The sequence below is a fragment of the Crinia signifera genome, chromosome 2 (assembly GCF_055691185.1).
Source record: "Crinia signifera chromosome 2, ASM5569118v1, whole genome shotgun sequence".
NCBI classification, from domain to species: domain Eukaryota; kingdom Metazoa; phylum Chordata; class Amphibia; order Anura; family Myobatrachidae; genus Crinia; species Crinia signifera.
In genome coordinates, this window is record NC_139218.1 from 120,486,816 (window position 1) to 120,513,697 (window position 26,882).

The 26,882-nt window shown below is 44.6% G+C and overlaps 1 protein-coding gene across 1 annotated transcript in view; it reads right to left on the minus strand.

Annotated features, from left to right (window-relative positions):
• LRIG2 (leucine rich repeats and immunoglobulin like domains 2) overlaps positions 1 to 3,906 on the minus strand; it is an 81,151-nt gene extending 77,245 nt beyond the window's left edge. Inside the window, exon 1 of the mRNA XM_083172777.1 lies at positions 3,579 to 3,906. Within this exon, the coding sequence (XP_083028903.1) occupies positions 3,579 to 3,754 (176 nt within the window). The 5' untranslated portion in view covers positions 3,755 to 3,906. The remainder of the gene's footprint in view (positions 1 to 3,578) is intronic.
• Between the last annotated feature and the right edge of the window lie 22,976 nt (positions 3,907 to 26,882).

Here is a 26,882-nt window from a genome sequence, read left to right on the forward strand (position 1 = left end):
CAGCACACAATACAGTGCCATACAAGCCAAGTCGGTTCTGTCCTTTGGCATCATTCATAAAATGCAATGTGGAGTTTAGACATCTAGTGTATAAAGACTGCATCATTGGGACTGGTAATGCCTCGGAGGATTGACAAAATGAACGCATGGGGACCACGGAAGAATAATAATAAAAAATTAAAAAATTCCCATAGCCTAAATAACCCCTTATCCAAAATGCTACTGGTCAAGAGCATTTTGGATAAGGGATACTCAACCTGTATTGGGAAGTGTATACGGTGCATTTTAGTCACTTTGAGAATACTTTTGGTCTATCTGAACTGGTCTTGTCATTAGCATTGTTGGGCACAATCTTATAGTGTGAACCCAGCTGTACTACTGAAAGTTGTAGGACACATCTACTGGTTGCTGTGAACACTATCAATCCCATCCTAAAGGTTCAGACTGCCAGGACGCTAGTGACAGACATTTTCTTGTTGGCTACATAAGCACTAACAGAGTACAGGTTTTTACAGTTTTTGGAATGTTTTTTTTTTAGGCTTACTTACCTGTCCCTTGGTGGTGCCCCGATGGTCCCTCGGCTCCCACGGCAGGCCTTCAGCACCATCTCCGGTGTCTCCAGTGGTCCCAGGAGTGCATTGCGCGAGGTCACCAGTGCGCACTTGCGCAATGCACTCCTAGGACCGCTGGAGACAGTGCTAAAGGCCTGTTGTGGACACCAGGGGACTTGGTAAGTATAAAAAAAGGGTTACGGGGGGGAAACATTTTTTTAAAATAATTTGAATTGTTCCAAAAAAAAACGTTTTTTGGAATAATTTGGATACGGGATGTACGGGATAGCGTACCTGTATAGTAAAAAATTTTTGTGTACTCGTTCATTACAATGTCACTGATGAGAAGATCATTTATATTTAACTTGGAATTCAGTCGAATAAAAACTAAAAAAACAAGTTGCCAATCAGATGACTACAGTGCGCACAGTAACAGAGTAGTTCAGATTATGTATAGATTATGTATAGTAGTTTTCCCCACATAGTGCTATATGTGGGGAAAACATTACCCAAACCACTCTTCTAGTTTTTAAGTCATTGTGCAATTACAGCATGGAAAATCACTGATTTGCATCAAGAGTTGAATATTAATATGTACATGGTTGCACAGCAGTTTAGCATGACCAAATAGTAAAACTGATGCAGGGCATGCTAAGATGTGTAGTTCAACAACAGCTGGAGTGTCAAGGTTAGCCATCACTGGTGTATGCTAATATGTTAAGGAATTTTGACAGTAGGACGTGTGTCTGGGACTGGTGAGAGTGACAAAAGTATTCTATACGAGTACAATAATTAGTGGAGGTATATAAAATAAATTTTTAAAAAGTAGGTGTTAAATCGGGATGCAGTTAATTTGCCGGCGGTCGGGATCCCGGCGGTCGGAATCCCGACACTGGAATCCCGAAACTTTCTCCCTCCGTGGGTGTCCACGACACCCATAGAGGGAGAATAAAATAGCGTGCCGAGCGTAGCGAGGCACCGGGCCCGCTGCGTGGCGAGCGCAGCGAGCCCGCAGGGGGGGGCGATCCATGTCCCCCCCCTTGTCGGGATTTCGGCGGTCGGGATTCCGACCGCCGGCAAATCGTATCGGATCCGTTAAATCATTACAGCCAATGTTATACTCCAGCCAACAGGTCGTGGAGTCAAGAACTTTCATTTAAAACAAAATGTTAAGTGCTAAAGCTTGTACCATCTAAGGTTCCTAAGTATCTTTTTACATCACAACTTTAGCACAATTGTGAATACGTACTGACAGTATGATGACTGACTGCTATTGTTTGAAGCACATATCTAGTGCCCATATGACCACATTAAATCTAATGGTGCATTCAGAAGATTAGTTCCTTCAAAAAAGTATTTTGTAGATAGACATCTGAAACCAATGCGCTTTATCAAAAGACTTTACAACTCAGCCGCAACTACAATATTCAATGAACTGCTTCAAAAGTCTACTAGCCACACACAAGCAAATCTCATCTGACCATTTGGTCCTTTTCCTAAACCATCATAAGAAAATTATGAAAAATCTGCTCCAATTTGACTAGACAGATGGTTAAGCCGATGGTCATCACTTGCATATGTTTATCCAGACCAAAATTAACTCATACCACTTTCACATCGCCGACACGTTTTAAAAACCGGTATTTAAAACGGTAATTAAAACGGGTCAGAGCCTTAACATTGCTGCAGATTACCGTTTTAAATACCGGTTTATACCCCTTTCACATCGCACTTTTAAAACGGTAAATTGCCGTGTTTTTTTTCCCTTTTTAAAACGTTTAAGCCTGCACTGTGAATGCATAGCATTGTACACATTCACATTGCACAAAAAACGGCAAGGAACCGTGTAGGACTCTGCTTTTTACACGGTTCGAAATGCCAGTTAACTTTAAACGGTAAATCGGCTGTGGTGCATTCACAGTGCAGGCTTAAACGTTTTAAAAAGGGAAAAAAACGGCAATTTACCGTTTTAAAAGTGCGATGTGAAAGGGGTATCACTTTCAACTTGTAGATAGTGTTTTGTTTAGAAAACAAAATAAGAATACAATATAGCAACATAATAAGTTTAAGACCAAATAACATTTCTAGGTACTTCCTCATCTTTGTGGCCACCGCTTATGCCAGTTACGTTAGCCACTAGATGAATCGGGATTGTTCGCTTTGCACGCTTCAGGCTCGGTGGCTCACTCCACTCACCACAACATTACTAAAAGGTAAAAGATGGTGGTGTGGACCCCAAAAGTAACCCTCGCGACTAGCCGTATGCTACGTAACTTCCGTAGCGTAGGCTGTGGCCGCAAAGATAACAACGTTTTCAGACATAAAGTTAGTAGTACACAGCAATATGTATCTTGCATTCACTACATATATGACTTGGGACAATTAACATTTCAGGAAAGCTATCTGGCCACTTCATCTTACAAGGCAATTAGCCTTCTCTACACCTTAACAGCAAAAAGACTATAAGCTGGGTACACACACATAAAGATTTATCTGTCTGGTGGAAACAAAGATCTGGTAATGTATAGGAAAATGACTATCAACCATTTGCTTCCAAATGCTGGAAAATGGACAAAACAGTGTGTGACCATTGTCCAATATTCAGTGTTTAGGAGCAAAGTTTTGATTTTCGTTCCCACCAGATAAATTGGACAGACAAATCTTTAGGTGTGAACCCATAACACTGGACTTGAAAAACCAGCTTGCATGGTCAGCTTATAAGAAGAACACAAACCAGCTACCATGCAACATTTCCAAATACAACTGCAAGACACACAGATAGATAGATAGATAGATAGATAGATAGATAGATAGATAGATAGATAGATAGAATGCTGCTGTCAGGAATGAAGGCTAGTCCATCCAAGCACAAATGCATATATACAAACACACACGCACACATACATGAATACATACATAGCTATATACCGGAGCATTACATGTGTACACAACACGAGGCTCATGGGGGGCAGCAGGCAATAGGCAGACCATATACAGGTATATCACTATGAGCCGATGACTACTCACAGACTGGTGATTCCCTCCGGTAAAGGAACGGCATGCAGCCGGCCCAGCCTTCTCCTGCTGCAGTCCAGCATTCTCCCTTCACACACGCAGGGAGCCGGGCAGGAGGTATCCGAGGCCGCGGCCCCCAGCGCCAGCAGTAGGAGGATCCCCGAGCCCAGCCGCACTGCACACGCCATCTTATCTCCCGATGGCTCCCGGGGCCCTCACAACGGAACGGCCAGGCCAGCGATACAGCGGAGTGTCCGGGTGGTACGATGCGGCCCAAAATCGATGCTTTCTCCCCGATTATCCGTAGTTTCGCCTGCAGCCTCAACAGCCAGCTACTCCGTTCCCCCGTACCGTGCGTGGTGACGTCACTTACGCTCAGGAAAAGTCCAGACGCCATCTTGGTTACTGGCAAATAAGGGAAAACAGTGGCAAAATGATTCATGGGTTTAATGCGGCCTTTATGTTTTCTCTCTGTTTTTTTTTTAAACTTAATTACACCTTACTAATGTTATAATAACGCACGTAGCCTTGCTTCTTATCTACATACTGTAATGACTGATGTAGACCAAGCCCAACTTAACCACGCCCATTCATAGATTTATTATTTGTGATTGGCTTCATCAGTTTAGGGCACTGGGCAGTTTCCAAATATCCACTTTAGGTAGCAGAGCTCCAAACAAGACATGCTGCACACTGGGAAATAAAATGAGAGCTATCACAAATTTTTAGCTCTTCTGAGCGATAGTGCTCATTTTATTGCCCAGTGTGATCGCTGCTGAGCAAATGTGCAGTGGACAGTGAACAGATAGACTCCGTCCCGCTCTATTGACGTCGTGCCTTGCGCATTAATGTGCACACTGTGCAAATGGATGTGTGCGGCTAGAGAAGAATTTGCAGCCAATCGAAAATGTCCAAATCCTGCCGCAAGCCACTCGCCATCGAATGATTTTCCCATTGGGCAGCAGTCATCACAAGCTAGGAGTAGCCAGGGACTTACTCGGCGGCTGCGATGAATACAGGCTTATCCTTCCTGGAGCTAACGTCACACACCCTCCCTTAAAATGCTTGGGAACGCCTGTGTTTTCCCTGACACGGCATTTTTTTAGCAAGCACAGACGTTTTTTCTTAACACTCCTACTAAATGGATGGCTACCACCCCTAGAAGGCTGCTTCCTGTCAATTGCCTTACAAACAGTTAGCAAAGCAAAAAAAGTAGCAGCAGACACCATGCATACACATGCGCAGTTCATCGATAATCAGCGGATGTGCGAAATCGCTCAGCAACGATTATATCCGAATCTGGCCAGTACAGTATTTCTTTTTTTTCACACTGTATAGGTACTAGTTAAGTATATTTTTCTGGGTTGTCTGCTTCAACCTTTATGTCAGTGCCGTTGGGTTGATAAAGTTAATAACTGAGTAATTCTAGTTAAAATGTAAAACAGACTAGCAGAGACCTACTGTATATATTTTCTAGTTCTAGGAGACTGGCGACATATGCTTTATGCTGAAATGCATGTATGCTTTATGTGTTTTTCAATGTGTGTATGAGCACTATTACGGCAGGTGGGCATCTGTGTTAATGTGCTAGGTACAGTGGCGGTTTTTACCGCCACTGGTTGCAGCCCCCCTAGGTAAAATCCGCCACTGTAGTGAAGCCAGATGCAATCTGTGAGACTGCACTAGCTTCACTGTAACTGGCAGTGACTTCCTATTGGAAGTCTGACCTGCCAGTCACCAAGGCAGTCCCATTGGGAGGCGTTCCCGCCTTCTGGAACTATGGGCTGCTGAGTGGCAGCTCATAAAATCCGGAGTCTCCACATGTGCATTACCTACGTCGGTACTGCTAATGCGCTGGTCCCGGTGCCTGTCAATTATATTCTACAGAAGTCGGTACTGCGCATGCTCCAATCCTGGCACCTGTCATAGTACAGGTGCCTGGAACGTGAATGCTGAACCAGGAGAAGCAATGCGGCAGGGGGTGCAGGCATCGCGGCCAGCGGCAGCCCCCCTCCTAAAATAAGGTATGAGCTGCTACTGGCTAGATATATTGTCGTATGCTATTTCATTGTAGCATACTGATGCGCATACTGTCAATGTATCAGGACCTACAGTAAAGAGTGCACGATGGTGAGCAACACTCACTTCACCTCCTTCTTCAATAACATCTACAGTATGTTTGCTTGAGATACAGTAACCAAGGACAACTTGCCTCCATGGGATATTCACTTTTTTTTTTTTTCTATTCAGTTAAAAAAAAAAAATTGGGGGGGGGGGGGGGGGGGGCAGATATACATTTATGATATTCTGATATCTTGATGGGGTCCAATGATTTCTAATTGTACAGAGTTTGTGCAGTGTATCTGCATGCTCACAAATAGGTGAGCAGGCAAATGCAAACGCTGCAAAGTTGTATTCATTTTATTTGTACCTACACTTCTGACCAAAGAGGTGGAACTTGCAGCCCCCTCCTCGTTCAGGTGCAATCCATCAGGGCAAAAAAGATGGCGCCTGACCGGAACATCTTGCTGGACCTATAGATGTGCTTATCAGTGATTACAAATATATGCTCTAGTGTGTACTTTACCCAAAAATAAAGCCCAAGGACTCCCTTTTTCAGAATGGGTGCATCCCCTGTGACATGTTCTGCCCATGTCGGTTACAAGTTTAATGAAGTCCCTCTTACCTGGTTTCAGAGATCACTACAAGCGAAGTCCTCCTACCATGGGGATAGGAGCCAGCACTTTGGGTGATCAAGCCTAACCCAGGTGAAACACATGTTCTATAGGCAGCAGAGATATACCGTATATACTCGAGTATAAGTCGAGGCACCTAATTTTACAACAAAAAACTGGGAAAACTTATTGACTCAAGCGGGACCCTCACTCGAGTATATAGCCGAGGGGGGCTTTTTCAGCATAAAAAATGTTCTGAAAAAGTAGGCTTATACTCGAGTATATATGGTAGTCTTATTACACTTATTTTTTTATATTTACCTGTCAACTGATAGCAATGCAGGTTACTTGCTACTAGACTGCACCAAATTGTGGATGTTATACACCCTATTACAGGAATTTCTGATTGGTTGTCATAGGTTTGATTTTAATGATTAAGTAGCTATATATTATAATCTGCATTATAATCCTTGTCTGCATCACTGTATTTCTGGGGACTCTCATTGTGAAGCGAAGGCATCACAGCTCCTGCATTGGCTTCCCATCAGGGGCATGTATTTAGGACTCACTGTAAATTATTATGTACCGATGCACTGAATCTTTCTATTGTATTGTACAAATGCACGGAATGGTTTTATTGTATTTATGTATCAATAAAAACACAGCAGTATTGACTTAAGGGGCCTATATATGAAGCACATTGCTGAGCGTTCTGAGCGATGCTAGATTGCTCAGAACGCTCAGCAAGATCGCTCAGCACACAGGCATGTGTCAGAGCTGTGTGCTGAGCAAGCCAGTGTTCTCCAATGAGAACACTGACCCTGCCCAGTGATACTGTATTTCTAGATTTATCCAGCATGCTGAATACTAATTGCCTGGTTATAGTGACACGTGTGGCCACGCATCCCTATCGCTATTCCCCTTTACACATAACGATGTAGGGGTATGTTCTAAGCTAGTGAGATTGCTTAGAAAATGCCCCTAAATTGGTACGTTCGTAGGCCCCATAAGTGATTACCAGGATAGGAGTCTATTTACTATTGATAACCTCTAACAAAACCAGCTGTAACAAACAATATACCGTATCCGGTATATCTATACATCATGTTATCATTATAGGTGTGTTCCTTATTAGTTTTTTATGGATGGGGATATTTTGTACATTGTATATGACCCTGTGATGGCATGCTGATGCAGTGGCGTAACTAGCTTTTGGGCGCCCCCCCCCCCGCCGTTAAAGGGAGGGCGCCCACCCACGCACCCCGCCGCGCCAACCCCCGCCCGCTCGCCCCGCCGCACCAACCCTCGCCCGCCCCGCCGCACCAACCCCCGCCTCGCCGCCCATGCAATCCCCCCCATCCCCCGTAGTCTTACCTACGATCAGTACGCGCTGGTCCCGGCTCCCTTCTTCTGCTATGAGGACCACCACAAAATGTCTGCCCCCATGCAGCAGACAGTTTCAGAGAACTTTCTGCTACATGGGGGCGGACATTTTGTTGTGGTCCTCATAGCAGAAGAAGGGAGCCGGGACCAGCGCGTACTGAAGACTGACAGGTAAAGACTGTGGGGGATGGCAGCGGGGTGTAACTATAGCACTGCAGCCCCCCGGCGCCCGCACATGCACAGCGCCCCCCCACGGTTGCGGGGGCTGCGGTGCTATAGTTACGCCCCTGTGCTGATGTATGTATTGTATTGTATTTATGTTCATTTATTTATAAAGATCTGATTGGTCACCTCTTCTTTTTCCTTGTTATGACTCATGTTTGACTTGTGGTTGATACGATTTTAATGCTATCAATAAACATTAATTTTTAATAAACAATATTCTGTTATAAGTGTGCCCTATTAAAAAGCATCTTCTTTTCTTCTATTTTTTGATGTGTTCAAATACATGAGTTCTTCTGGACGCTAGATAAATGCATTTTTGAACAGAATTTAATACTCATTCATGGATATATTGGGGTAACTTTATTAAGATGAGAGTTCTATTGAAGATGGGATGTTGCTCAAAGCCACCAATCAAATTATACTTCTTTATTTAGCACCAGGATAAAAAAATGGTAAATGGGCCAGAAACCCCCCCAAAAAACCCTGAACATTGACATGTCCCCCCAAAAGTAGTTTATGCCACCCCGCGATGAACGTGAACCCGAAGCGTGGCGAGCGCAGCGAGCCCGCGAGGGGCGGCGGTACGCGTCCTCCGACCTTTTCATACCCCCACTATCCACGTTGGCGTGGAGTTGAGAATAGAATAGTGTGGCGAGCGCAGCGAGCCACCGAGCCCGAAGCGTGGCGAGCGCAGCGAGCCCCGCGAGGGTCCGCGGATACCTTCACAGGTAAACGCGTCCCTTCGCGGGCTTCACAGGTAACCGCGTCGCCATGGACACCTGGGAAGCCCGCGAGGGGACGCGTCTAACTGTGAAGGTATCCGCGTCCCCTCGCGGGGCTCGCTGCGCTCGCCACGCTTCGGGCTCGGTGGCTCGCTGCACTCGCCAAACTATTCTATTCTCAACTCCACGCCGACGTGGATAGTGGGGGTATGAAAAGTTTGGAGGACGCGTACCTCCGCCCATCGCGGGCTCGCTGCGCTCGCCACACTTCGGGTTCACGTTGATCGCGGGGTGGCGTATAGTACTTTTGGGGGGACAATTTAATGTTCAGGGGTGTTTTTGGGCCATTTACCATTGTTCCCTATGATAATTTGGGTAAATTGATCCATTTCACATTGTTTCCTATTGGAAATCGGGGTCATCGCGGGTAAATTGAGGCATTTAACATTGTTCTCTATGGGGAAATCGCGGGCATCGCGTCTGGCCCATCGCACCAGATTTTTTTGCCCGCGATGGCCCTGATTTTACCCCCGATGACCGCGATCATGATCGTTGTGGCCGTGCTAGGAAACAAGTACCAAAAAAAAAATAGAATCTGATTGGTTGCTATGGGAAACATCCCATCTTTAAGAGAATTCCCCATCTTAGTAAATGTACCCCATTATGTCAGGATGTGATCTTCAAATGGACCCAGGATAAATACACAAAGGTGTGGAATTGAGGCCTCTGTTACTTTCTTTGCATATAATCAGGCTTTCACCAATGCCTCCATTCTTTTGGCACATGACACATTAAAATCATTCTTTATCCAAATCAACCCTTCCTCTGATGATGCACAGCACTCTGACATACAGTAGTGTGGGAAATTTACTCGATCGATTTATAGATAGAATGGCTAGGAATGGCTGTACTCGTAGCCATTTGATGTGATATACGGCCGTAAATTTATATTTTCAAAATTTACTAAGGAAAGTATATGGTTGTTTGTATTTTTTTTATGACCGACATTTTCCATTCGTATTTCATTTTACGCATTAATATACCAGTCTCTCCCGGCTGTTTGAGCCCGGTGCTGGTTGCCAAAATATAGGGGATCCCTATTAGTATTGTCTCCTGTATTTTGAGGATACAAATATACGGTCCCCCGTATTTCTTAAACCGGTTAGTGCCAGGCTGGGGGACCGCAGGCCCTTTTTCAAATGTAATTATTGATTTGTTCTATCTTTTACACAGGGCAATATCGCAGGTATCAGATTGATCCTTGCGATTCTGTTGCATTGTAGGTTTTTGGCTGCCTTTAAATACGGCACTCAAATTCCACTTACATCCACATTGGAAAATACGAATCAGGACAATACCACGGTTTAGTAAATTTGCCATATTCTCCATTCGTATTTTTGTCCGATTACGATCGATCCCGGTCATACCCATTCATACCGCGGACTAGGGATCTAAGTAAATTTCCCCCAGTGTGTTGGTTCCATTCTTTCACAGACAAGTCGCACACCAGGTAAGCTATCATTACTGTGACTTTTTATTTCTCTTATGTTGTTTTGAGTTTAATACCATCTATTGTACTCAGTGGTGGTTTTTACTTATGGGCTGCAGGGCTGCAGCTCCCCCAGGTAAAATTGTCCACTGTTTCTGCCTAAAGTGAAGCCAGATGCAGTGAGTTCACTGTGACTGGCAGTGACTTCCTATTGGAAGTCTGACCTGCCAGTCACTCAAGGCATCCCATCGGGAGGTGTTCCCTCCCTCCGGGATGCCTCTCTCTGTGCAAATGCGCGGCAGCCCCCAAAATGGGTTCTGCGCATGCGCAGTATCGCGGACCATACTGCGCATGCGCTGGAACCCGGGAACCCAATCAAGCCTCCGGAGGCTGCTGCAAATGCAGCTCCTGGAGGCTTGGGCCAGCGCGTGCGCAGTATGTATGAAGTTACTGCAGGGGACCAGCGGCAGGGGACCAGCGGCAGTGGAGAGCGGCGGTGGCGGTGATAGCAGCAACGGAGGGGGGACGACACATTGCGACAGCCCCCCTCCTCCAAAACAGTAAGAGCCGCTATTGATTGTACTTAAATTTTCAAAGAGCAGGAATTTGCCCCTTGTGGAACCTTGACATCTTGGGGCTATTCAGACTGGATTATAATGTATCCCAATTACAGACAATTGTGGATCAGTCCTCATTGGACATAAAGCAGTTTTTGTGGCTTTTAAGGTCCAAACACACTGGGCGACTATGCCCAGCGTGTATGGACAGTGATGATGACAATCATCGCTGCGGGGAATGACACTGAGCGGCTTTCCCCCTGCCCGGCACTGATGGAGGGGGGGGAGGATGGCGTTGCATAGCGGAGCGCTATATAAAGCCGTCCTGAAAGCCGCTCGTCTAACCAGCAGATGAACAGGCTTTCCCGGCCATGTTGAAAGCCGCTCGTATAACCAGCAGATGAACAGGCTTTACCGGCCATGTTGCGGGAGCGCACAGCAGTGCTCACTGCTCATCCCCGGGCCATACACACTGGCCGGCTTTGAGCTGAAAGCGGCTCAAACCTCCTGTTTTGAGCGACTTTCAGCTCAAAGTCGCCCAGTGTGTATGGGCCTTTACCAGGGCTTAAAGTGGTCCTGGAGAAGTGGTGGAACTCCCTTCCCTAACAACGGCAAGCACCCCCACCCCCAATTGGGCAGAGCCTAGACCAGTGTCAGGGAATTTGTGCCCTACCTCCCATAAAGGGACACATTACACCGGATATAGTGCCCTTGATTCATATTACACCACACAGTAGTGCCCCTTTTACACATAATGTCCCCAGTTGTACTGCTTATACACATCTGTCTCTGTCACTCCAGCAGCTCACTGTCCATGTCCCTCAGCAGCTCCATGCCCTGTGTCTATCCAGCAGCTTCCCCATCTCTGTGTCCCTCCAGCCCCCTCTCACCCTGTCTTCAGCATGCACAGAGCCTGCTCCTCTTAGTGGCACTTCTTCACTTCAGCGGTGGTGATGGCATGACATCACATATGCCGTGCCAGAAGAAATGGCTTGGACAGGCTTTTCTGTTGGAATTACTGTTCAGGGCTGTGATACAGGTGGAACTCGGTTCCCCCTACCATTAGAGGTGGTGGAACTCAGTTCCACCCAGTTCCCCCTCACTTTAACCCCTGGCCTTTACATTTACCTCTACTTTTATATTGCAATTTACTGGAGATGTTTCCAAATTATCTGCAATTATGTAACATGTCTGCTCAGTCACTGTATCAGCCTATTTTGTGATATTTCTGTTATCTCTGAGAATTTACTCCTACACAATGTATCACAGCTGGTTTCTAGCCTCAGTAGCTAATGTAAAGTGTGTTTGACACCACTACTATGAGCCCCTGCATTACTACTGTGTTCCTGCAATACCCTGTACCCAGGGGTGCCGAGAGAGGGGGGGAGCAGGTACAGTTTACCTGGGTCCGGGCCTGTCAGGGGGGCCCTGGTCTGGACACACAGTTTGAAAAAAAAAAAAATTAGGTGGCGAGTACGCCGGGTCTGAGTGCGCCGGAGTCAGCTGTTCCCCGCTCCTCACATTCCCATCCCAGCCACCACCAGCAGCAGCAGGTGCCAATGCCATGTCTCCAGCCCAGCAGTCCCAGACCTGGTTCCCCAGCGATGTCTAGGTCACTGTGTTCCAAGGTGGAAGGTGGGTGGCTGGTTGCTCTGTGTCTGCTGCCTCCCTGCATGCTGCTGGGGCTGAGATCCGACTCTGGAAGTCAGCATGTAACCACTGGCAGAGAATGTAACCACTGGCAGAGCATGTAACCCCTGACAGAGCATGTACTGTAACTCCATGACATCAAGCATGTTAACCCCTGGAAAGCATATAAATCCATGGCAACGAGCATGTTAACCCATGGCAGAGCATGTAAATCCATGGCAACAAGCATGTTAACCCCTGGCAGAGCAGGTTAATCCAATAGCAATGAGCATATTAACCCCCTAATATGCGATAAGCATTACGGTGTGTGGAATAATGTGTAATGGGCATTATGGCATGTGGTAAAATATGTAATAGGTATTACGGTGTATGGCATAATGTGTACTTCCCACTACAGTGTGTGGCATAACATCTAATGAGCATTATGGCATGTGGTATAATATGTAATGGGTGTGTGACGTGTAATAGACATTACGGTGTACATTTTTGTCCCTGTATCCACCTTGGAAGCAGTGGCGTAACAACAGGTCTGCAGAGGAGCTCTCTCTGTGGGGGCCCCAGGAAGTTGTTGTAACGGGGCCCAGGATTTCTCTTGGCGGCCCTGTCTGTACCCACTGTTTACAAAAAAACCAGCAAAACAGTCACTTTCACATCTCTCTGACACCTATTGTGGTCACCATACCAAAAGGCCAGTTGTTCTCAAACTCATTTCTTGGTACCCAAAATGCTTCATATTGTCCTCGGCAACTAGCAGGCAACAAGTGTAGTCACTATTTATTGACACTTTTCAAAATATACACAGGTGGAGCTAATTATTTCACTTGTGAACATGAACTGTTTTGGGACCTGAGGACCGAGTTTGAGAACGTATGCAATAGCCTATATATGAACATTCCAGACATAGGATAGTTTCAGTTCTTCCTAATATGCAATCCACAGAGCTAATAGGTGGGGAATCCAGGACAGGTTATCCTAGAAGTTTCAGAAAGTCCAGATACTGTAAGTAACAGTCAACAATTTAAAATGATTGTTAAATAAGTTTTAAAATATAACTTTTTTTTCCCTCCATTTCAATACACTTTCAGCAAAACACCAAACAACTGTTTGGTTTAAAACGCATTGAATGCAAATTAGTTTCAAAGTAGGTCATACTTGGTCTGTTTATAAGCATGAAGATCCTCATCTAATCCAGGACAGACCCAACAGCAAGGCTATCAGGACACATACTGATCCTCTAGCATGCTTGAGTTTTATGAGAATATAAAAAAGACAAGTAATGTGAGCTCCAGATGGACAGCAATCCATGGGGACTCTTGTCAGGAATATGGAGCTCATTAATTTTAGATTTTCTATTCACAGTAGCTAACGATAAGCAGGTTTTAGTAAGCCATTTGGGAGCAGAGATAAGAGCAGTGTGGTATATGGATATACTGCACTGACAAGCATAGGAGGATAATCCTTGATACCAGACTCTATTTTACCAACCAAAAAAGTACTTTGCTTCTTACAGACTGTGCTGCAAGTAAATGGTCTTGTGCAGCGTTATCCTCTTAGCAATTTAAAGCCTACTGAACTTTAAAATATTGTTTATTTAATTGAACATGCTCTGCATATAAAACATTTTATTTGATACATTTAAATGTTTGTTTTCATTGACACTTATATTTATTAATATATACCGGTAATTGAAATTGTGAACAAAATCGCGAGCCCTGCGAGGGGACGCGGATTACTGCGCTCGCCACACTATATAAAATCAACCCCATGCGTAGCGGATAGTGGGGTTATGAACAGGTAAAAAAAACACATCGGATCGGCCAATATCGCATCCGATATATCGGCCTCCATGAAACTAAACAAGCACCAAAATAAGTTTATGTTGAATCAATCAATTTGGCAATATAGCTGTATGTTTTGTAAATGTCTGCATTTTTCTGTTATTGCAGTTTTGTTTCCTATGTGACACAGCTTATTAGTAAAACATTCAGGGTCAATGTGAAAGGCAGATGAACCCTGCAGTGAAGATAATCATAATCAACCAATAGGGAGTATGCAGATGCTTTAGATTACCCAATGTTTTTTTTTTAACAACATGGATGCTTTACTGTTGTAGTTGTTAGTTACATATAAAATAAGTTATAAATGGCAGGAGGTAGAAACTATAGATATAGACCGGGCAGAGGCAGAACTTTAGAAAGCAATGGAGTCATCTGCCTCCGGGCTCCTGCTCCCAAGGGGGCACCTCTCCTCCCCTGCAAGTTTTTTTTTTTTTTTTAAATTCTGTTTATTGAATTTTTCAAAGAGCAATGTACAATAAATCTTATATCGTGTACATGAAGCAGATAAACATTTGCATATCTAAAATCCTTACATATCTTTCCATGTATGCATTATTGACATAACAGATTGCATTCTTGGAATATGGTACAGTTATATGCTTAAAATGTAAAGTCTTAATCTAGGTATTCTTACAGATTGAGTCGAATCTGAACATGAGGCAGAATATCTAGAACATTTCCGGGGCCTTCACCTTAGCATTCTACAGTACAGCTATCGTCAGATATCACTATTACTTGTCTCGTTAGATTTCTGGCTGGTTTGAAGCAATGCATAGTGATTGTACGTTGTAGACCTTAATTGGTCTGTATATTTCGCTAATTAACCTCCATGTCTCTAGCAACATTACATATATAGAACCAACTATACTTAACGCATATATGTAATGAACATGTACACATATAAACACGCAGACCTAAGGGTATATATAGGTAAACACATTGAGGAGGGGGGTCCCCTGCAAGTTTAAGTCAGTTCATTGAAAGCCGTCAACATCGCTTTTGTGGCTGACTCCCCCTCCATAGATGTCACACTCTCTTTATTTTAAACATAATATACATACACACATGCATACATATATTTATTTATTGTGTGTGTGTGGGGGGGGGGGGGGGGGGGCATCAATATTTATTTTGCCTCCGGGCAACTGGGAAGAACTTCTGACACTGAGACCGGGGAAGGTGTGTCATCAGAAGCATGAGGGTATATTTATTTAATCAATTTTAAATCAATCTCCCTCGGTGTGTTTTATATGCTAAAATGCACATCAAAAATAGATCATTTTTATAATGTTAGTAAATGTGCCACTTAGTAAATGTGCAAGTTAGCACCATAAACACAACATTGGCTTAGATGGCTTTAAAATCATTTAACATGTAATCTTCTAACATAATGATAAACAAGATCTAGAAGATGAGTGGCCCTTTATTATGTATTTATTTATATAGTGTCAATCAAATTATGCTACATAGAAAAAGTGTAATCATTCCGATGGAACTTATATATATTGCAACATAAGTGTTACATAAAACATCAAGACTGCTAGTCGCAAGCTCTGTTACCTGCTGCGGCTTCTGCGTTCTCTCCTCGCTGCTGCAAGGCTGTCTTTGCCATTCCATGTGTGGCAAGTCCACCAGAGCCGGCTCACAGATATGTTGATCTGTGACAGATGACCACTGTATCATCAATGGTATACCAGGTCTAACTCAATTGACATGCTCAGTCAATTTGTAACAGTGCTCAGGTATAAAATAACTTCCTGAAGAAGCTTCAGGTTGCCAGTTGCCAGTACAAGGTTGTTTAAAGTCCTAACTGTGTCCAGAGGCCATGGGTGAGATTTAATAGGATGAGAGAATCAGAAAGTGAGAGATTTGGTTTGAAATCTCCAGGTTTTTAAAAGCGGCAATCATTTACACTGCTAAACCAGTTTGATTTTGAAGTGTGAATAATTGCCGCTTTAAAAAAAACCTGGAGATTTCTCACTAAATCTCTCACTTTTTGAATCTCTCATCCTATAAAATCTCACCCCATGTCTTCTTCAGTGTGAACTACCTGTGTTGTTTATAGAGAAAAGTCCTATGCAGTTATAACTTTGCAGTCAGTCTGGTACAAATTCAGTTCCTAACCAGTCAGGTACCAGTATAGTTCATGCACAGTCTGGTGCCAATTTTCTTTTTGTCTATTCCGCTGTCAATCCTGTTGCTACTAATTATCTTGCTGTTCTGGTTCCTGCTCATTCTGGTGTCATTCTGGTAACATTTCAACCATGTTCCCAGTGTTGCTAGGGAGGAGAGGGCCTGCACAGAGCTGGCACCTACACCCTATAGTCTCTTAAACTCAACCTGCCACAATGTCTTAGATATGAGGGTCCTCAGCAACCCAAGGAGTGTAATCACTCTGGGTGGTGGTGGGAAGTGGGGACCTCTCACTTAGCAAACAGCCTCGGGCTTCAGGTTTGAAGTAGAGCTAGTGCTCCAGTGGATGTTGCTACCATGTCTCAGTGGCTTGGGGTGTATCCACAAAGTCACAATGCGGAATTCTAGGTTCATGGTTTTTGTTGCTCATAGAGGTGGTGGTGCAGGTGAGGTCACCCAGGAATTTAGGATTTTCTGAGGAATTATTTCTGTTTTATAGAGCCCCCTATGTCAAATTATTTTTTTCTTGCAGTAGGAGTGGACCCTAAGAAAGCTACAAAGAATTTATGCCTAACCCAGCATCTAATTTATCCTGAGCTTCTTGGTTAAAAATGTGATCAATATCTTTGAGTAACTTATCAGTCGCTTTAATTTGCTTTAAATAATGTGAGATCTTTTGGGCTTGGGGCCCTCATGGGTAGGATAGATGGGGAGTCCATTTTCCAGCTGTTGTCCTTAAACCCTAACAATTTCCAGTTCATGTTCTTTTGGCAGGATGATGAAAAGCATGTTCTGTTCAATATCGTGTACATACTTTAAAAGATTCAGCAATTTTTTACATGTGTAAATCACCAAATGCAATAGAAAACTGGGGGTGGCTCATTCTCCTAGATGCACACACCTCTACTCTGAAGCCCTTTTATTGTTCCTTTTGGCTATTGAAATCAATGCTTTCCAAGATCTTTGACATCTCTCATCTGGGAAGGTTGTACGGCTTAGCAGAGCTTTGAATAAGGTTTCGGTAACATTATTTTACACCAAGTGCAATATTGGAATCTCATGGGCAGGACCAGCTCTACCACTAGGCAGCTTTATGCAGCTATCTAGGGTGCCAGGATCTGGGGGGCACGACCAACTCTGAATCCTGGGATAGAGCAATTTAACTATGTGGGTGCACTGCAGAACTCCAGTGGAGGAGCAACGGTCACACTTGGATCCCGCTATGAACCGCACAGGTGCTGCTGTACATGAAGGTGCTGTTAGTCCAGAGGCCGGGCTCTCCATTGTCTCTGGGCAATAGGTTGATGTTTTGCTTAGGGTACCTTGAAACCTTACACCGGCCCTGCTCATGGGTCATATTACTTGCCAGATGTGGAAAAACAGATGTGTCCTCCTATAATTTCTCTGAGTCCATCCTGATGACACAGCTCAACCATAGGATGTAGGAGGGTCCGCAGGAGCAAGGCACCTATGCTGACTTCTTTGGGAGGCAGACTCCTCCCTTCTGCATCCCAGAATGCCTCAGTTCATTTTAGGTGCCCACTTAAGCGGGTGCTGTGCTGACTGGCTGCATGCTGCAGCCATTTTTGTAGAGTAGAAAAGAAACATATATAGCGCTGGGGTCTGATTGAAAGAGATACACTGCCAGTAATAAAATTATACTTATTTATTATACATTATAGTAACATGATTACTGAGAATTCTTAAAATGGTTATACATTGAACATTTAAAAAACAGTAGTATGTAGTACCATTAAAAAAATATATGTATCAATAACACAAATATTTAAGCTCCATAGATTTGGGGAAGGCAGTTCACTGCACCAAAGTGTATATTTACCAGCAGGAGGCGTGTTTCAAATGAATGAGTCTTCTTGTAATAGCAGCCTTATGTGTATTATAATAATCCGGAAGAATGCCCAGTGAATCCAGGTTCCTTAGAAGTGCAGCATATTTAAAGGCAGTCTTATTGGTATGAAATTCAGTACCTTGCATGGTGCTGCAAAACATTGCTGGAATAGCGGAAGTTCTGGAATAAGCAGATGACAAACTGGTCCGGAATTGAAATGCAGGCTGGTCTGTTTCTCTTTCAGTCAGACCACAGTGCTGTATATATGACACTTTTAAGAAAAGGAAAAGTGAAATTGACCAAAAAGTCACCAAAATAGAGTCTAAAATTATTGAGACCAAGCACAAAAAATATATCCGTGACAAAACCGATTATGAGAATGATCAGGTTAGAACCTGGCACCTTGCCCGTAGAAATAATGATAACAGGTCACAGGAGAGAGATCGAACCAATAAGTTTAAAAAAAACCCTAAAAGAGATTTTTCACGAAATATTGAAAGACATACCCAACAATATAACAATAGAGGGGAACCTGGTGTGTGGCAGGAGGTCCGCCAGAAAAAACCTAGGACCCCGCGAGTATATAACAAACCCCGCTTTAATCAAAATGATACAAGAGAAAACTATCAAAGAAGGGGCTATATTCATAATAATCGTTTTGAAAGATTAAGATCTGTAAACGATGACACATACTCAGAAAGGAATTTTTTAGGACAAGACCCAATACAATACGGCCACAGACCACCTCCGGCACCTCAGACCCCAGTAGGCCAAAAAAGAAGGCGCGGGGAAAGAGAGGAACCGGATCTAATAGAAAGAGAGCCGAAAGTCAGGAACATCCGTTAGAACAGGGTACGATTGATACAAATATTTTTAACTTGTCCAAAAAGATTCTTACTCCCCTTGAAACATCAGTGTTAAAAAGAGGGTTGTCCTTTGCCCCATCAAGGGAACCCACAAAATTCGATCTATATATTGACCTGAATTTATTTGTGCGCAAGCTCACGATTAAAAGACATTATTTGAGAAAATCGGATGCACCGGTTAGAAACTGGGAGAATGAGAGTCAGACAACTAAAAGAATTAACACCTCAGGTTTAAAGCCCAGATCAACTTTTTATCCAGTTGAATCGAGGGGGGCCCATATAGACATGTTCTCACAGTTGGTGAAAAAAGATTTCGAGAAATTATATGAGACCCCAAATATATCTAATCAAAGAAATCACTCTCATCAAAATCATAAAAATCTCAGTAGAAAAGAGTTTGAAGCCCTGAAAAATCTGTCACTAGACACAAATATTGTTATTAAATGTGCAGATAAGGGGGGGGGGGATAGTCCTGATGGACCGCGACTATTATGTACAAGAGGCATATAGATTACTAAATGACCAGGTATCCTATATGAGACTTGCTAATAATCCAACAAATATGTATATAAATGAGTTACGTGAACTTTTGAAAAAAGGACAAGACTCACATGTAATTACAACAGATGAATATAACTATTTGTTAAATACTGCACCCTACTTTGCAACTTTTTATCACCTACCAAAGGTGCATAAAAACCGATTAGCACCACCAGGTCGACCCATCATTGCTGGGATAGGGTCTTTGACCTCTCGAGTTTCCGAGTATGTGGACGTCTTTATAAAAAAATATGTTCCACGTCTTGAGTCATACGTAAGGGACTCTACGCATATGTTGCAAATTCTTAGGGATGTAAAATGGGAACCTGGCTTCAGATGGGTAACCATCGATGTTGCCTCCCTGTACACTTCGATACCACATGAGAAGGGTGTCGAGGTGGTCAGGGGGGTCCTTGATAATGATGAAGATGTCTCTAATGATAAAAGGGACTTCATTTGTGATTGCCTTACTTTTGTGTTAAACCACAATTATTTTGAATTTTTGGACGAATGGTTTGTCCAGGTTTGGGGTACTGCGATGGGGACGATATGTGCCCCGAGCCTGGCAAACTTGTACATGGGTGACTGGGAGACCTCCACACTCATTGGTCCAAAAAAAGAGAATATAAAATTGTACAAACGATATATCGATGATATTCTTATTGTGTGGGGGGGAGGGGACTCAGAGTTTGAAAAATTTATGGTGGAACTCAATAACAATCCGCATAACCTGAAGTTCACCTCCAATATCCAGCCAGTTAAAATAGAATTTCTAGATCTGGTTATAAGTGTAGAAAATTTTCCTGATGTAACTACAATTGAGACTTCCACGTTTTTCAAGGAGGTGGACAGCAACAGCTACTTGGAGTACTCTAGCTGCCACCTGGAATCGTGGAAGAACAACATTCCTTTTTCGCAGTTTTTACGCCTTCGGCGAAATTGTACAAGTATAGAAATGTTTGAACATCAAGCTGAAACTTATATAACCAGGTTCAGAGAAAGAGGCTATCCACCGAGTCTTGTACAGTCAGCCCTGATGAGAGCTAAAACAGGGGGCCGTGAAGAAATTTTGAAATATAAACAAAAAGAGTCAAATAACGGTCAGGACAAGAAGGTGGACTGTTTGTTCATCACAAAATATAGTGATAAACAAAGGGAAATTAAAAGAATAATGGAAAAAAACTGGCATATTTTGAAACTAGACCCCGTCCTTAAAGAACACCTTGAAGATAGACCAAAAATCGTATATAAGAGATCAAACACGATTAAATCCATGGTAGCTAAAAGCCAGCTAGAAAATCCAAGGGGCATTCCAACAGTGGGTAACATGCTTGATATAAAAGGATGCTACCCTTGTGGAAGATGTAAAGTGTGCTCTTATATCGATAAAGGGTCTAGCATTAATGAAAAAATGAAAATCAAACAATTCATTAATTGCAACTCATCGTTTGTTGTATACATGTTAGTTTGTGGTTGTGGATATGTGTACATAGGAAAGACGAAGAGAGTCCTTAAGATTCGTATTTTAGAACATATACGAAACATAAAAAATGGCGTCCTTAATCATAGCGTACCCCGCCACTTTAAGCACTTTCATAACAGTGACCCCTCAAGCCTCAAAGTCAAGGGCATTGAAATTGTATATCAAAATAGAAGAGGAGGTGACAGAGATCAGGATCTGATTAAGCGAGAGACGTTCTGGATTTTAAATCTTAATACTTTATCCCCAGGGGGAATGAATGAGGGATATGAAATTACCCCATTTTTAAGATCATAAATAGTTTTTTAAGGGTTTTTTAGAGATATGAAATGTGTGCTTGTTTATGAAAAATCATGATTTTTTGATGATTTTTGTGAATATAAACTTTTTAATTATAGTTATAATCATGCTAATTGTTTATATCTGTTGTAATCATGTATATCTATGATGTAAAGCCAAAAGTTAAGGCTGGAGACACACACAAAGCCTGATAATACGCATTTTATGTGTTGAATTTCACTGAAAAAACAGCTGACAGTTGAAAACGGCGTGTGTGTGTACAAATGACAGGCTTAGCCGGCTGTTAACTATAATAGGCTAAAGAACCTGTCTGTCAAAAGTAGGATGTACGTGATTGGCTCATTTCAAGCCTAGTAACGAAGGCTAGAGAATTGAGGGGATTATGGAGCGTGTTGTATGCACGGAAATCCTCTGCCCCCATTGGCTTAAAAGCCAGTCTATCATACACACTAGCTTTTGAACTGGCTCCGTTAGTACAAGGAGTCGAGGGGGGCGTACACGCACCTTACCATTGGCTGGAATATATGCCAGTCATAGAAATAAGCCGGCTGATTGGGTGTCTCCGGTCTTTTAGGCTGACAGCGAGCGCACCTAGACCACGCCCTCTGACGAAGTGTTACCACGAAACGCGTAGGGGCGTGCCTACGGTGACGCTCGCTGCTGTTGTCATCCAGGCTGCTTCTGAACCATCTGTTCCCGGAAGGACCCGGCGCGCTGTTACCTCCTGAGGGAAGCAGCGTGGGCTGTTTGGTCCCTGAAGGTGCCCCGGATCGGTGTCAGCTGTCCAGGCCTGGTAAACTCTGTTTATAAAATCTTGTGGTATCCAGCCCACTGCAGATGTAACTATTGGTACGAGCAGTACACCTTTTGCTTGTATTGTTTTTAAACTGTTTACATTAAAACGGTATTTTATGCACTATGGAGCGCCCCTCTCCTCTTCTATTTGATACAGATATATATATATATATATATATATATATCAATTCCTCTCGCTGGCGGCACTCACTTGCAAATAAATGTTCACTGGGTCATCCATTAATATCTTGATATTAATGGATGACCCAGTGAACATTTATTTGCAAGTGAGTGCCGCCAGCGAGAGGAATTGATGTATGAGGACCCATAAGCTTGGGAACCTATGGATGGCACCCCACATGTGAACTGACTGAGGAGTGCGGTTTCTAAAGGATTATATATATATATATATATATTTATTTATTTTCTTTTTTACATTGTCCCCAATTCGGGAGATTTACACACTCCCCATACAGCAGCTTTGGCTTTACTAGTGGTTCATTCTTTTTCTCTTTGTTTTTTTTGTAGAGTAGCTAGGTGTTTGTTTTTTCATTAATATTCACTAGTTAGTGCAGGTTTCCAGTGTGCGACTTCCACTAGGAAGTTATTCGCAGTGTGAGCGCAGCAGAGGCTGACAGAAGTCAGCTCTCTGTGTTCAGAGGGATGCTGTCTGCTCTCTCTGCACAGCTCTTTATCCTCCAGGAATGGAGGTTTCCTGGGCCCCGGGGTGAGTCCTGATCCGGCTCCCTGCTTAGGGGGGGATCTTGAGGGCCGCCCCCCCCCCCGATATGGGACTGCCATTTTCCGGGCTTATAGGCAGAAATCCGCAAACAGAGTTGATGCCTATTACAGCACAGCTGGATGCTTCCAAGTGGTCCCAGTCTGAGGCGAGACACTGGAGGTGAGGAGAAGCACTTGGTAGGAGCGGCTCAAGGGGGAAATGGTGCCAAAAGGCTTCCTTCCCCGCTGAAGCAGAGACTTGGGGCGAAATGTAATGGGAGGCATTTTTTTTTTTTAGCTTTTTTTTTCTCAAAATATGCAGTTTTCGGGCATTTCCGGAAAACCGCATATTTTATAGGGAAAACCCTATTACATTTCGCCCCAAGTCTCTTCCTGCACTCTCTTCTGGTGCCTTTTCTCTCCACACTGCGGAGCTGAAGGAGGATTTATACACAGATCAGAGTGAAAGTTTCTCCTGGGCAGCACTTTCCCTGGTGATCGCTGCTGCTCTTGGGGAGGGAGTGCCTGCCATGTTAATTAACTGCAGATTTTGTGGTGTTAAATTAACTATTGAACAGATGGATCAGGGGGATTTTTTCCCCACATGTGAGTCTGTGCCCAGTGGGGCTCAAGGCCAGAGGGGTTGAGCAGTCTGAACCTGTGTGGGGACGGCTGCCTTGGGGAGGTCTATGAATGTTTTGGCACAGGCCCTAAATAGGCACGGGCCCTAAATTGGCACAGACCCTAAATCTCCTGGCCCCATTTTCCCCTCTCAACCCTCTGTGGGTTCTATTACCCCATCTCAGGGGACCCAGTGGTACTTATATGTTAGTTGGGCGCCCACTATAGTTAGTTCGCTCATACCCCCACTATCCATGTCAGCATGGAGTTGATTTTATATAGTGTGGTGAGCGCAGTGAGTCACCGAGCCCAAAGCATGGCGAGCGGCTGCGGAAAATTAAGCAAACAGCTTAGTGGGCACCCAACTAACATATAAGTACCGACCCAGCTTTACTGCAGGTTATGCAGTACACTGGGTGTTCATAAAATTAATGCATTTATGGAACAACTTGCCAAAACCCCTGAGGTTACTTCTCCCAAACACCCCTTATCTACACCTCCTCTGTTGAATTTAGATTATGATGAGGAAGGTGTCTGTGCTGAGGATGTCTTTTGGGATCAGAGGGAGAAGTGGAATCTTCGGTCCCTGGTATTGAGGATTTGGGTATCCAAGGCTATGATAAAATGGGCTGAAGCCTTAGTAGTAGTAGTAGTAGTACGTTTATTTATAAGGCGCCACAAAGTGTCCGCAGCGCCGTACATAGCAAACAAAACAAAAAAAACAAATTACAAGGTAACGTACAGGGTGTGTAGAAAGATACAGTATAAATAGGGGTATAGCTGGTAGAACTAAAATCAGCATCAGTTCAGAAGTAGGTGTCAAAATAGTCAAGGAGACCGAAGATGAAGTAGAGGAAGGGAAGAACAGGACAGGAGCACAGGTGAGGTAATGAGGTAGGGTGAGTACGTGAGGAAGGAGGGCCCTGCTCATAAGAGTTAACATACTAAAAATAGGTGGGTGGACGAACGAAATACAATAGGATAAGTAGGAACGGAGGGGAACGGAGGCAGGATAGGAGGATCAAAAGAGGTTAGGAGGAGGGATAGGCTAGTCGAAAAAAGTGGGTTTTGAGGGAGCGCTTGAAGGAGGTAAGGGAATCAGATAGCCTGATGGGTGGCGGGAGGTTGTTCCAGTGCAGGGGGGCAGCGCGAGAGAAATCTTGGACACGGGAGTGGGAGGAGGTGATTAGGTGAGAGGTCAGTCGGCGGTCAGCGATGGAGCGAAGAGGACGGGAGGGAGTGTGGATAGAGATCAGTGAAGAGAGGTAGGGAGCTGTGGAGGAGGAGAGAGCCTTGTAGGTGGTGGTGAGGAGTTTAAAGAGAACTCGGAAAGGAATGGGGAGCCAGTGAAGAGATAAACAGAGGGGGGAGGCGGAGGTAGAGCGGCGGGAGAGGAAGATGAGCCTAGCAGCAGCGTTAAGAATGGATTGGAGAGGTGCGAGGCGGGTGAGAGGTAGCCCAGAGAGAAGGATGTTGCAGTAGTCAAGGCGGGAGATGACAAGAGAGTGAATGAGAATTTTGGTCGCGTCAGTGGAGAGGAATGGTCTGATGCGTGAGATGTTGCGTAGGTGAAAGCGGCAAGACTGTGAGAGAGCACGAATGTGGGGGGTGAAAGAGAGGGAGGAGTCAATGATGACACCGAGGCAGCGCGTTTGGTCGGTGGACGTGATCTCGGTTTCACCAATGCTGATGGAGATAGTGGGAGAAGAGGGGATGTTCGGGGGATGGAAGATTAGAAGTTCAGTTTTAGCCATGTTTAGTTTCAGGAAGCGTTGGGTCATCCAGGCTGAGATGGCCGTGAGGCATTCGGAGACCTTGGACAGAAGTGATGGGGATAAGTCGGGGGAGGAGAGATAGATTAGGGTATCATCAGCATAAAGGTGGTAATGAAAACCATAGGAGCTGATGAGGGTGCCCAGAGAGGTGGTGTAGAGGGAGAAGAGGAGAGGGCCAAGGACTGACCCTTGGGGAATACCGACTGGCTGGGGGGTAGTAGGAGAGGAGGAGCTCGGAGTGGAGACGGAGATGGAGCGATCGGAAAGGTATGAGGTGAACCAGGAGAAGACCGTGCCAGTGATGCCAAAGGAGCGGAGGGTGTTGAGCAGGAGAGGGTGGTCAACAGTGTCAAAGGCAGCCGACAGATCAAGCTGGATGAGGATAGAGAAGAGGCCTTTGGATTTAGCCGAAAGTAGATCGTTAGTGACTTTGGTCAGGGCAGTTTCAGTGGAATGTAAAGGGCGGAACCCGGATTGGAGGGGGTCTAGAATGGAGTTAGCAGTAAGGTGGCTTAGGAGACGATTATAGGTCAGACGTTCTAGGAGTTTGGAGGCAAAAGGGAGGAGGGAGATGGGCCTGTAGTTGGATGGAGAGTTGGGGTCCAGATTTGTTTTTTTGAGAATTGGGGAGACAAGAGCGTGTTTGAAGGAGGAAGGGAAGATCCCAGAGGATAGGGAAAGATTAAAGAGGTGAGCCAGGTGAGAGCAGACTGATGGACTGAGACGACGGATAATATTGGAGGGGATAGGATCAAGCGGGCAGGTGGAGGGAGAAGCGGATTGAAGGATAGAGTGGACTTCACCAGCAGTGGTGGGGTAAAATGAGGACAGGGGTTGGAAGGAGGGGAGTGGAGATGTAGGAGGGGAGGAGGGAGAGGGTGAGGTCATGGCAGCAGTGATGGCAGTCCTGAGAGAGGAGATTTTGGTTGAAAAGTAGGTAGCAAAATCAGCGGCTACGATGGAGGACGGAAGAGCTGGAGGAGGGGGGGAGAGCAAGGAGTTGAAGGTGGCGAAGAGCCTGCGGGGATTGGATGATTGGGAAAGGATGAGGGACTTAAAGTAGGATTCCTTGGCCAGAGCAAGGGCAGAGCTGAAGGAGGAAAGAATGAATTTGAAATGGAGATAATCCACAAGGGAGCGTGATTTCTTCCAGAAGCGCTCAGCAGTGCGAGAGCACTTTTTAAGGAATCGGGTGATAGGTGAGTGCCACGGTTGGGGGTTGGAGCATCGAAGGGGGATAGAGGAGGGAGGGCAGGCAGAGTCCAATGCCGAAGATAGGGTGTCATTATAGAGGGAGGCAGAGAGGTTCGGGCAGGACATGAGGGCGATTGGGGCGAGAAGAGGACACAGCGTGTTTGAGAAGGCAGCAAGATCAAGTGTGTTGACGTTATGCCGTGAGACAATGCGCTTGGGAGGGGGGGTGGGAGCGGGGGAAGCAGTGAGGGAGAAGGAGATGAGGTGATGGTCAGAAAGAGGAAAAGCTGAGATAGTGTAGTCAGTAAGGGAACAAGAGCGAGAGAAGACGAGATCGAGGGAGTGTCCTTGGATGTGGGTGGGAGAGGTAGTCCACTGAGATAGGCCAAGAGAGGAGCAGAGAGAGAGGAGTTTGGAGGTGCCAGGATCAGCGGGGTTATCCAAGGGGATGTTAAAGTCACCAAGAATGACAGATGGCAGGTCAGAGGAGAGGAAGTGTGGAAG